This window comes from Juglans regia, chromosome 9 (genome assembly GCF_001411555.2).
Source record: "Juglans regia cultivar Chandler chromosome 9, Walnut 2.0, whole genome shotgun sequence".
In the NCBI taxonomy this organism is placed as follows: Eukaryota; Viridiplantae; Streptophyta; class Magnoliopsida; order Fagales; family Juglandaceae; genus Juglans; species Juglans regia.
The window spans coordinates 18,791,513-18,804,246 of NC_049909.1; the positions used below are offsets into that span (position 1 = coordinate 18,791,513).

Sequence of the window (12,734 nt, forward strand, 5' to 3'; positions counted from 1 at the left end):
CTAAATCTGATAATAATGCGCGGACCACAACTCCCTCCCACACCAACGAAACGCGTATTTATCATACAACCAATCATACAATCCCTCTACAGATCGAAGGTCAAAATTAGACATGGCCCCACAACTCTGATCAATCCTACCCCTCACTGACCACCACGCCAATACGCGCCTGAGTTTCGCGTGTCCAAACCAGAAGACCAATTAGGAAATCAGATATAGTTATTTTTTGTAAATCCAAGCTTTACATTGGCGTCTGTGCTTTTCCCAGACTCTCTGCTAGGGTTCCAGAGTCGCCGCTTCATCCTCCTCCTCCTCCTTCCATCGTATTGACCACTCGCTCGCCGAGTCCACTCGCCAACTCGTTAACTCGGTATGAACTTTCTTCAACCTCATCCAATGGTTCGTGTGCTCTGATGAAAGTATGAAATCCCTGATCCGAACAAGTTTGATCTGGGATTTATCTGTGTGGTTTTGCATTGAGTTGTTTTATTTTCGTGATCAGAATCGGTAAATCAGTGCTTCACAGCTTGTTTTGAATCGATTTTTCATGCTGCCGCTCTTGTATATGTCACGTGTAAATGGGCTATGCCCATCTTTCTCATCAGTAAAATTTCTGTTTACCGATCAAAAAGAAAAGTTTGGGGAAAGTACAGAATTTGGAAACTTAGATATCTGATTTCTTGTTATGGGAACTCAGAGAAACAAAATCGATACAAAACTTTGCGGTCTGCCTTTTTGCATTTTTTTTGTTCTTTTGGGCACGCTACCGTGCCCTAGTGCTTGCTTAGCGCAGTGTTTTACTTGTGGAGAAATTGGACAGGTATAATAAGATGTGTTTACTCTGCATCTGATTGTTTACTTAGTAAACAGACGGAATGATGGATCTAGGGTTCGGTTAAATTTTGATCGCGTTGGTTTACTGAAGCGTTCTACCTTTTCGATGACGACTCCGTTGATCGTCACTGGAGGCATATAAAGAGAACTGATCGATGTGATTTTATTTGGGTATCATTTTTCTGTTTATCACACATGTTAGATTACTTATGCAGTAATTTTCTCCAAAACTTATGCATATCGGATGAGTGTTGTTCCGGGGATTAACAATTTTATTAGTGCATGGTTTGGACTTCTACTCTGTTGCCACTTTGTATGGACCGGTTTATAGATCTTGGTTTGCATTTCTTTGGCCATAGGTGTCTTTTTTGTCTTCTTCTTTCTATTCTTCAACAATAGCTTTTTCCTAACATATGTTGTTCTGTTTTGGGTCTTGGTTTTCTCAAATTTTTTTTTTGGCCATAATTATTTTAGCATTTGAAAGTCATATTGGTTAACCAGTTTAGGGTTTAGAATTACTTTGCAAGTCACTTCAAATGTGGGGGTTTTGATGCATATATAAAGCTGGTATTGGATTCTATAACATATATTCCAATGTTGTCTTATAAGCTGATTCAAATTGTTGATCCCAGGTTCAAATGGCAATGGAGGTCACTCAAATTCTTTTAAATGCACAAGCAGTAGATAGCACTGTGCGCAAGCAGGCAGAAGAAAATCTAAAACAATTCCAGGAGCAAAATCTTCCAAGTTTCTTGCTCTCTCTTGCTGGGGAATTATCCAATGATGATAAGCCTGTTGAGAGCCGTAAATTAGCTGGTTTAATTCTCAAGAATGCCTTGGATGCCAAGGAACAGCATAGGAAACTTGAGCTTGTGCAGAGATGGTTGTCATTGGACACCTCTGTGAAGGTCCAGATCAAAGCATGCCTGTTAAAGACCATCTCCTCTCATGCTCCTGATGCTCGATCAACTGCATCTCAAGTTATTGCAAAGGTTGCAGGTATTGAGTTGCCTCATAAACAATGGCCTGAACTTATTGGAACACTCTTGTCTAATATTCACCAGCTTCCGGCTCATACCAGGCAGGCAACACTGGAAACTCTTGGTTATATCTGTGAAGAAGTTTCCCCTGATTTGGTGGATCAGGATCAAGTAAACAAGATACTTACTGCTGTAGTTCAGGGTATGAACTCTTCTGAGAGTAACAATGATGTCAAGTTTGCTGCGACTCGAGCATTGTTCAATGCACTAGGTTTTGCGCAGGCAAACTTTTCTAATGATATGGAACGAGATTACATCATGAGAGTTGTCTGTGAGGCTACTCTTTCTCCAGAGCTGAAGATTCGACAGGCTGCTTTTGAGTGTTTGGTTGCTATATCTTCAACTTACTATGAAAAGTTGGCTCCTTATATTCAAGATATCTTTAACATCACTGCTAAGGCTGTGAAGGAAGATGAGGAACCAGTTGCTCTTCAAGCCATTGAGTTTTGGAGTTCAGTCTGTGACGAGGAGATAGATATTTTAGAGGAATATGGAGGTGAATTTAGTGGGGAATCTGATATTCCCTGCTTTTACTTTGTTAAGCAGGCACTGCCTGTTCTTGTCCCCATGTTGTTAGAGACACTACTTAAGCAGGAGGAGGATCAGGATCAAGATGAAGGGGCTTGGAACATTGCGATGGCTGGAGGCACTTGTTTGGGTCTGGTTGCACGCACCGTTGGAGATGATGTTGTCCCACTTATAATGCCATTCATTGAAGAGAACTTAACAAAACCTGATTGGAGGCAAAGGGAGGCTGCCACTTATGCCTTTGGTTCCATTTTGGAAGGACCTTCCCCCGACAAGCTCATCCCTCTTGTTAACACAGCCTTGAATTTTATGCTTACTGCCCTAATGCAAGATCCAAATAACCATGTGAAGGACACTACTGCCTGGACTCTTGGAAGAATGTTTGAATTTCTTCACGGGTCAGCTTTGGAGACACCCATAATTACCCAAGCAAATATTCAACAGATTATAACTGTTCTCATTCAGAGCATGAAAGATGTACCGAATGTTGCTGAGAAAGCCTGTGGTGCTCTCTATTTCTTGGCTCAGGGTTATGAGGATGCGGGATCTTCATCTTCTCCATTGACTCCCTTCTTCCAGGAAATTGTTCAAGCTCTCCTGACTGTTACCCACCGAGAAGATGCTGGAGAGTCACGCCTCCGCACTGCAGCATATGAGACTTTAAATGAAGTTGTGAGGTGTTCCACTGATGAGACAGCCCCAATGGTACTGCAACTAGTTCCTCTCATTATGATGGAGCTCCACCAGACTCTTGAGGCACAGAAGCTTTCATCCGATGAGAGGGAGAAGCAGAATGAATTGCAAGGGTTGCTATGTGGTTGCTTGCAGGTCATTATACAGAAGCTGGGATCATCGGAGCCAACAAAATATGTCTTCATGCAGTATGCTGACCAGATGATGGCCCTCTTCTTGAGAGTATTTGCTTCCCGAAGTGCCACAGCTCATGAGGAGGCTATGCTTGCCATTGGAGCTCTTGCCTATGCAGCAGGTGCTGATTTTGCAAAATACATGCCAGAATTTTATAGGTATTTGGAAATGGGTCTTCAAAATTTTGAGGATTACCAAGTTTGTGCCATTACAGTTGGTGTAGTTGGGGATATATGTCGGGCACTGGAGGATAAGATATTGCCTTACTGTGATGGAATAATGACTCAGCTCCTAAAGGATTTGTCAAGCAATCAGTTGCATCGATCTGTGAAGCCTCCTATTTTTTCATGCTTTGGTGACATTGCTTTGGCAATTGGGGAAAACTTTGAGAAGTACTTGATGTATGCTATGCCCATGCTTCAGAGTGCAGCAGAACTATCTGCCCATGTATCAGGTGCTGATGACGACATGTTAGAGTACACCAACTCTCTGAGAAATGGAATTCTAGAGGCATACTCGGGGATTCTGCAGGGATTCAAGGGCTCGTCAAAGACCCAGCTATTGATGCCTTATGCACCTCATGTTCTCCAGTTCTTGGATAGTTTGTATATGGAGAAGGACATGTAAGCTATGCTGGAATCTTTACCACCCTGTTTTTTTTATCTTTTTTATCTCTGGATTCCAACCTTTCCATTACCCATAAAAAAAATAAAGTTTCTGACCTTAATTGTTTTCTTTTTAGGGATGATGCGGTGTCTAAGACAGCAATTGGGGTCCTTGGAGATCTAGCTGATACCCTGGGTAGTAATGCAGGTCCCTTGATTCAGCAGTCTGTGTCAAGCAGAGACTTTTTAAATGAATGCTTGTCAACTGATGACCATATGATCAGGGAATCTGCTGAATGGGCCAAGTTGGCCATCAGTCGAGCCATTTCTTTTTGAGGCAACTGCTACTTCATATACTCTACTTCTTTGCATGCAGTTGGGTGTGTTGAGTGCATACATACAATGAGTCAGGTCTACACCATTTTTGGGAGCAGGTCTTTGGGTCGTTCAGGTGGCAGTATCTCTCTCAGCATTGTGGCGTCGGTGTTTTTGTAATTTTTCATTTTAGTTTTGCATCGCCATTGAGGAAGTCAGCAGTGACAACCCCCCATACATTTCTGCTACCTTGGCAGAAAAAACTTGAACCATAATTTACAGAAGTTGAACGTGTTTTAATGGTATGGGAGGAATGTGATACGAGAGACCCAATCTCACCCTGCCTCATCGAATGGGTTAGTGATAGTAGTTCCATTTGTTTGGAGTCTATGGTGCTGAAGAGTTGGTCAGGAGTTGGGGTTGGAGCACTTCAGCAGCAATGTAGAAGCCTGCATTCATTTTTTTAAAATCATTTGGCCTTTTTTTCCTTCTTCCCTCACCAAAAATTCGGTGTCTTAAAAGTATTGCATTGTTACAATTTTCATAGAGTTGGGCATCTTGCCTGTTGTACTCGTGTATACACTTGGTCATTATGTGGGATTGGCGAGAACAGCATGATATTAGGTTCATATCATGAGTTGGTCATTTTTCATCATCATTATATTTACTGTGGTTGTTTATTTAGTGGGTGTTGTTCAATAGCATGCTGTTTATTTTGCTCCTTTTTTCTGCCTTATTATGTCCATTCTTCTTGTATAGCTCTTTTTCAGTTGCATTTTGCTTGGTTACAGAGTGCGTATAAAGATTTTTTTTTTCTTTTTTCTTTTATAAATTTGGAGTTCCAGTTATGTATTCCTGAACATTAATCATGTAATGTCTCTTCACGAAGATTTTTTTCCCTTTGGATATTATTCCTTGAATGGTAAAGATATACACTTCCCAGCGTCTGTCAAATTCGACTATTTCCCAGTGGGGGGTGTTGTTTCTTCCTTTGTTTTGTTGAGGTGCGTTCATTCCTCTGTTCTAAAGGAAAAGAAAAAGATCTATTGCAGTGAATGAATGATCTGATACACTATAGCTGGGCCGGGCATCATGCATGTCTGCAGTCATGCTTGGCTTTGAAATTATCTGCTTATTGCTTATGGTTTTATTTATTTTTTCTTTTCAATTCCTAAATATTTTTCGTTAATTAAAATAACAGCAGTAAATATTTTTTAAGGTTTTTACATTAGTTCTTTCTTTCTTTCCAAAATCTAGGTTTAAAATTAATGCTGAAATTCTTGGAAATGTAAGTATAATGATATTAAATTACTTCTAATTAAATTTTAAATTTTATTCGAGTTACGGTAGATTTAGTTGCAGAGTGCGTATGAATCGCCTAATCTTTTTATAAAATTATAAATTTTATTATTAGAAAATTAATTTTTTCATATAAATTTATCCTTTTCAAAAGATAAGGTAAGATAACATTTACAGTGACCAACTCACGCGCCACCTACAATAGCGTCTGGCGATTAAATTGATAAATTCTACCTCGAACGACGAAGATCATTCTCCAAAGCGATAACAGACTTTGGTGTAGATACACCCGACTAACTTCATTTCGTCTCTCTCTCACAGACACGTTTCTGCGAGAAGTACCAGTATTTCTTGAAGCCCTAACTGTAAAATCTTTCAATGGCGATGGCATCTCCGTCTACACCAAGTTTTTCGGCCTCCTGCTGCTGCTCTCGGACCAATTCGCCTCCTTTTGCTCGTTTCCCTTTTGTTTCATTCAATCACCGGGTGGTCCTACCCCACCCTTTAACTCGTCGACTTGCCGTCTCGTCCCGGCTCAACTCGTCCAATGCCTCCGGCCCCGGTGGGTCCGTCTCACCTGACAACGGGGACTACGAACTCTACCACAAGTTCTCCAGGCAGCGTCGAAGGGGAGGGCCGCCGGTGTTCGTCATGCTACCAGTAGACGCGGTGGGCCCCTCCGGGAATTTACGAAGGCTCAAGGCCATGCCGCAGTCGTTGAGGGCGCTCGCGGCCGCCGGAGTCGAGGGCGTTGTCATGGAGGTCTGGTGGGGCCTGGTGGAAAGCAAAGTGCCTGGGGTTTACGATTGGCAAGGGTACTTGGAGCTAGTGTCGCTCGCGGGGCGGTTCGGTCTGAAGGTTCGGGCTGTCATGGCTTTTCACGAGTGCGGCACTGGCCCCGGCGATCCTCACTGGTCAGTCTCATTCTGATTAATAATTATCTTTGGTTGACTTCAGGCATGTTCTTGAATTTATTTTCTTTTTCAATTACCAATCCATTTATTAATTAATTGATAAATCTGTTGAAGGTAGTGTTTTCTTTGTGTGGATTAGATTATAAAATTTTAAGTGCATCTTTTTGAGATTGGGTAATATAGTTTTTAGCTTTAGGGTTTATAGTTGTACTTAATAGAGCTTAAGTTAAAAGAAGCTCTACTATTAAAAAGTTATTTATATTTTGCTAACCATATGTCTAAATCACTTTCAAATATGTTACATTACATACTTATAAAAAAAAAAAATTTTGTTTAGAAACAATATAAAAAATTTCTTTTTGAGGAAATGACATAAAATGTCATTTGAAAGTTGTAGTGTCATGCTCGTGATAATATCAAAGGGAAAATCTGCATTTATCTGAAAGTTGTATACATATTTTCATCTATTGACAATCTTTTTAAAATTGAAATTACTTTTCGCATTATCCGGAAAAACACGTATGAGAAAAAATATCAAAATGATTGAAAAAGTACATTTTAGCTTCTTTTGAGATTGAAAAATACTTTAATATGTAATACCCATACAACCTAATTTTATCATTATAGAGCTTTTAAGGCTATTTAAATACTTTTTTAGAGCCATAACGCAACCCCAAACATGCTTAAGCGGATTAGGATCTACATTTTCTTGAATCAAGTTCTTGAAATTCTAAACATAATTTATAGAAATGCCACTCTTCACACTAAGTCACACCGATTGATGTGGTGCTTCTTAGGTCAATCATGACTTGAAAGATGCCATATCAGCCATAGTGACTCTTTTATGCCTTATTTAGTGTAAAGTAACGTTTCTTTGATTTTTAATAAATAGATTCAGATTTGTGACCTCAGCAAGTGATTTGAAGACTTTATATGTTCATCCCCTTGCTTGCGTATGCATCAAGAGGCCTTCAATGGTGCATTTGTTGCTGAACACAAAGTAGAGAACTTCTTGTTTGATGTCTAACAGTATTTCAGTGTGGCACATATTGTCATATACCAGAAGTATATATCATCCCAAGATTACTTGTATAAAAAATATATATATCATCCCAAGCTTACTTGTATAAAAAAACTATATATCATTCCAAGATTCAAATTTTTTTTTAATAGATACAGCTCTCGATGCAAAACATGCATTTCATAGCCTAACACCCTTGATCCATACTATCTTCTCCTCATTCTTGTTGATGGCTGTGATACAAGGAATAAATATTTTGGTATCTCTAGCATGTAAAACTATAGTAGCTAGAATGGTGCCTTGTGATTTTAACATGGTCAAATGAGGAATACAGGGCATTGGTTGCTCTGCGAATTGGAGTCTTTTGAGGCATTGCATGAACTTAAGGACCTAAAAGGCATTGATCTAGTAATCAATACAGGGGATGTATACCCTATCTTCTTTCTTACCAGCATAACACTGGTTCTGTTTTGGCTCATGTTATGTGAATCGCGTTTTAAATTTGAGATCTACGTATTTTTTTCATCAGTCTTTCATACTGAGAGGAAGTCCTTGAGGCGTGAGTTGTTGATTGTTTCATCAGCTTTTATTCAATAGTAGATGCTAATACGATGATTTCTAGTTGTCATTTTCCCATTTGTATTCATTGTCTGCTCTTTATTTGATGTTTGGTTGATATTCTTTAAATTTTTGGTTGCGTCTTTATTGAGTTTTTCCCTCAAATGCTGTTGTATATGGCTACTGACTCTTAAACTTGTCCTTTTATCAAAGGATTCCTCTTCCTCTATGGGTAATTGAAGAGATTTATAAAGATCCCAATTTAGCATATGCTGACAGATTTGGAAGAAGAAACATGGAGTGTATTTCCCTTGGGTGTGACAATCTTCCTGTTCTGCTAGGGCGATCACCAATACAAGCATATTCAGATTTTATGAGGAACTTCAGAGAAACATTTAGACCGTTTCTTGGGGTTATCATTACTGTAAGATGATAGCATGGAAGTTTGACATAGTCATAGATTTACCTCAATAGACAAAGATGATCAACGTATTGACTGTTCACTTGGCAGGGAATTCAAGTTGGGATGGGTCCTGCTGGTGAACTAAGATACCCTTCGTGCCCTTCCTCGAAGCTAGTGTCAGCTTGGCGCTCACGTGAACTTGGAGAATTTCAGTGCTATGATAAGGTAGGCAGAAAGTTCAGTTTTTTTCTTTTCTTTTTAATAAGTTCCACTTTAGTTAAAAGCTTGTTCTTGAAACCTCTAGCCGTAACTGGAGAATCTTGGACAGATGACCAATATATAATGTTGTAATATTTTATCATTATGAATTAAAAAAATTATATTGTATAATCAGCTGTTGGATTGATTTCATTCCATTTTCCTTTTTTTTCCCCAAATTGCTCTTGCCAGTATATGCTTGCATCTCTAAAAGCTTGTGCACGAGAGACTGGGATGAATGCATGGGGAAATGGGGGGCCCAGCGGTGCAGGCAACCTAATGCAGAATCCTGACCACACTGAGTTTTTCAGAAGCGATGATGGCTCTGGGAACACAACATATGGTAAGTTTTTTCTTGAATGGTACTCAGGAATGCTACTGCTGCATGGAGAGAGGATGTGTAGAGAAGCCGAAACCATTTTCAGGGGTACTGGAGTTAATACCTCAGCAAAAGTGGCTGGTATCCACTGGCATCATGGGACCCAATCCCATCCATCAGAGTTAACAGCTGGCTATTACAAGACTTTGACCAGAGACGGATATCTACCAATTGCTCGCATGTTTGGTAGGTATGAATTTAGCATGTGTTGCGCATGTTTTGAAATGCAATATGTGCAAGAGAAACAGATGAACCCAAACAGTAGCCCGGAAGGTTTTCTAAGAAAGCTTCTCTTGGCCACTAGGGATTGTGATATACCCTTAGAAGGTGAAAACTTTGGAGTCAGTTGGGATGATGATTCGTTTCAACAGATGCTAAAGACATTGAAGTTTTTTCCAAATGGTATAGAAAAGCCCTCCTCATTTACCTTCATGAGGATGGACAAAAACATGTTTGAATATGGGAACTGGGTTCGTTTCACTCGTTTTGTGAGACAAATGTCTGATGCCAATATTTTTCAAGCCAAGCTAGGTTCGGGAGGTGATACAAATCAGTCTTCCATGTCGTATAAACCTGGATTGACACTAGCATATTCTTAAACTAGCTTCATCCACTTGCACCGTCAAGGCGTAAAAAAGAATATACTTCTACCCATATTTGATGTGAGTACCTTATACATGATGTTGTGAAATGTGTAGTGATGCCTGATTTTTCTAATTGATTATTTTCCTTGTTTTCTCTGAAAGGGCTGTTTTGCTGTATCATAATACAATTCTGCCTTCCCAGTATTTTTGAAATGGTGGGCTTATTGTCAACTAATGCTTCTTTCTACTTGACTGTGACACCCAGATGGTTATTTTTGTTGCTTTCAATAATATTATGCTTTGAACAGTTAATCAAATTTTACTAATTTGATAGTATGGGAAATTACTTAGATGACAAGATTTTGTGTTCTCCAAAGTAATCAATTATGTTTCAGCTCATTTCATGTAGAAAGTCATTAGGAACCAATCAATTGATCTCTGCTGTCTATGATGGTTTCCTGCACCTCCGACTACTTGGGCAATGGTGGGATCCTAATCCCATAATTTATTTATTTTTCTATCTCTGCATTTTTTTTTCTTAAAAAATTGAAAATACTGCCAACAGTTTGTAATGTTTTAAATACCTATAGCTATCTGAGATGATATTATTGCTCATTATCAACACTGCTTCATTGTGAGGTTGCCCACGCTAGCATGTAATTCTACCTCATAAATACCCCACCATATCCTGCATGTGTTTTAGAGACTCCAACCTTCTTTGTAGGCCCAGACAGAAATGATACTGCTTGCCCTTTGGATCCAAATATCCTTTTGGATTACAGTCACAAACACACACATGGTTTGTACTTATTATGCTTTTTGTCCATATTTTAGGTGAAGATAAGCTCAGAGCTCATAAAGCAAGCCATACATACAGATAAAAGCAAGTTGATCTCATTATCTTAATGGATGTATGAACGTAATAAAATTCAGCTACAATCAATGAAAGAGATCATCTTTATCCCAAACAAAACCACTGAAGTGACATTTTAAGGGATAAAGCAAATTGAGCATATCCCTTCCATGTTTGAAGTGTACACAATTAAGATATTCTTTCTTTACTTGGGATGATCTCATTGTCTAGAAGCTGATCTCATACAATATTGTTAAAACGTAAACACCTAAAATGAACAGCAGACAACATGATGCAGTTAGTTCTCTGGTGATTTGACTATGGGTTAGTAAGCCTTTCTTTCCACCATGTTTTATCCAACATACCCTATTCAAGAGACAGCCTAACTAGTGAGCTTCAATCCTGATATTCTGCATGCATGTTTATGAGAAACACGTGCCTTCTTTAATTGTTTGATGGTTGAATTTGTATATTTTTCTTAATTAAATGTCCGCCAACAATATAATTATATATATATATATATATATATAAAAGGTGGAAATAGCAAGGGAAGCAAAATTATGATAGAAAGCTCATGGTTGAATTTCAGTAGATAGTGGCAACAAGGTTATTCTGCCACTTACCCGGGTGGTGAATTGGTGCTAAACATCTAGTATTATTCAGGAAGATGCATGATCATCTGCATTTAAGTGATGTAACAGCTCGGACTACGAGTGAGAAAACATGTAATGAAAGGTGGATTAGAAATTGTAAAGTGCCATGGCTCATATCAAATGATTACTTTGCCTATGTACTGTGGGAGAAGCTAAGATTCGTTGAGTTAATTAATGGGCATGTGGACAGAAGAGTGATTAAAAGATGGCTGAATTCTGAGACACGCAAGTAAAAACTTCAAAACCAAAGCAGAATACGAAAGCTCATGAGATCATTGCAAGCATTGACAGCTATTTCCGTCCAAATCAAGAGTTGCTTTCGATGGATTAAAAGTCAATTTTAGGTTCAATATCACAAAAGTTTGTCTGGTTGATTTTGTTTGGTGATCGTAGGAATCTGATCTAAAATCCATACCTCCCCCACCCTCTCAATCGACGACAGCACATCCACTACCATGATTCCTAAGATCAGAACTTTCGTTCTTATCCTCCCCAATATTCTTCATTGACATGTCTCAAGGTCAGCACTTTCTCGTTATGTGTTAATCAAATATGTGAAGATTCAGCTTAAACTAACTATCTCCAATGTATTTTCTTCTGTAGGCAGAGTAAAAAGGTCAGTATGATACATTAGGGAGGGAAACAGATGAGCTGATATTTACAGTATGTATGATTTTAGAATAAATATTTTAGACCCAATAGTGCAACCACCACCATTACAGTGCATCTCAATTCTGTCTACAAACATAGTGAGAGGGGAAAACATTTTAAATGAATTCTTTGAAATCCTAGGCTCAAAACCAGACACTTATATCTGAAAGTAAGGAAAAATTCTTTTTATCAGTCACTATTCACCACTCCACACTTCACACTTTATGAAAAATACCCCCACACCCTATGAAAAAACTATAGATGTGGGGTGTGTGAGTGAATAGTGACTGATGCATAATAAATTCCGAAAACATGTAAACGAAAACTGATAGGAATAGCAACAGACTATGAATATACACATCATTAGTCCTCTTAGTCATAATGAAGACAACCTTATCGTTCCTAATCTTATATCAGATAAACGAATGTGAACTAAAAAAGAACTCTCGGTCTGTTTCTCAAGAACTATGGGCGAGTGCCTTGGTTATTCCTCTGACAGCCTTTATGTCGTATAGAGTGAGTAGGCCTTAGCCATTATGTCTGCCGACAACCTCATGTTGCACAACCATGGGAAGGGAATCTTCATCATTTAGAGTAGTCTTCATCTTTCTCCCCCCCCCTGCTGCACAACACTAATACCATCCACAAGCAATTAGCCAGCTGGAAGTGAGTTAATTAACATGTCTCATATATATAAATATATATATATTCTATAACTAGAATCCACTTCTTTTTTCTTTTTTATTGTTTGCCTTCCATGTTGTTTTCCAATGTGTTTTACACTGTATTTGGGTGATCAAGGTGAGTGCATAACCTATAAATGGAATAGTACCTAACAAGATAAACTAGCCCCATGGAAATTGCAAGGAGATCATTGAAAAAAGACATCAAAGTGCCATTGCTTTTGGTATTTGAATTCCGTAAGTGTGAACAGAATTGTCTGGCGTTCACATTGCTTAATGCTATTGCTTC

The 12,734-nt window shown here is 38.8% G+C and overlaps 2 protein-coding genes across 3 annotated transcripts; both read left to right on the forward strand.

The window, feature by feature from the left end:
• The first annotated feature begins 191 nt into the window (after positions 1-191).
• Positions 192-4,911, forward strand: LOC108993755 (importin subunit beta-1-like). Its single transcript, XM_018968766.2, has 3 exons — positions 192-370; positions 1,467-3,892; positions 4,012-4,911. Exons 2-3 carry the CDS (start codon positions 1,473-1,475, stop codon positions 4,208-4,210), a joined length of 2,619 nt encoding a protein of 872 aa, XP_018824311.1. The 5' UTR covers positions 192-370; positions 1,467-1,472; the 3' UTR covers positions 4,211-4,911.
• Positions 4,912-5,103: 192 nt separating this feature from the next.
• On the forward strand, positions 5,104-9,863 carry LOC108993756 (beta-amylase 3, chloroplastic-like). 2 transcript variants are annotated; one of them, XM_018968768.2, is made up of 5 exons: positions 5,104-5,193; positions 5,810-6,402; positions 8,195-8,405; positions 8,493-8,609; positions 8,835-9,863. In XM_018968768.2, the coding sequence occupies exons 2-5, from the start codon at positions 5,867-5,869 to the stop codon at positions 9,618-9,620; spliced, it is 1,650 nt and encodes a 549-aa protein (XP_018824313.1). In that variant the 5' UTR covers positions 5,104-5,193; positions 5,810-5,866; the 3' UTR covers positions 9,621-9,863. The 2 variants fall into 2 exon arrangements, with proteins under 2 accessions (XP_018824313.1, XP_018824312.1); XM_018968767.2 differs by lacking the exon at positions 5,104-5,193 and having other exon boundaries at positions 5,630-6,402.
• Positions 9,864-12,734: the final 2,871 nt, after the last annotated feature.

Excerpts from the sequence above, each read along its gene's own strand:
- LOC108993755 (XM_018968766.2), top strand. The coding sequence starts at position 1,473 with ATGGCAATGGAGGTCACTCAAATTCTTTTAAATGCACAAGCAGTAGAT. Across the intron at positions 3,893-4,011 it reads TTGTATATGGAGAAGGACAT|GGATGATGCGGTGTCTAAGA; the intron begins GTAAGCTATGCT and ends TTTTCTTTTTAG.
- LOC108993756 (XM_018968768.2), top strand. The coding sequence starts at position 5,867 with ATGGCGATGGCATCTCCGTCTACACCAAGTTTTTCGGCCTCCTGCTGC. Across the intron at positions 8,406-8,492 it reads TTCTTGGGGTTATCATTACT|GGAATTCAAGTTGGGATGGG; the intron begins GTAAGATGATAG and ends TTCACTTGGCAG. Across the intron at positions 8,610-8,834 it reads AATTTCAGTGCTATGATAAG|TATATGCTTGCATCTCTAAA; the intron begins GTAGGCAGAAAG and ends TGCTCTTGCCAG.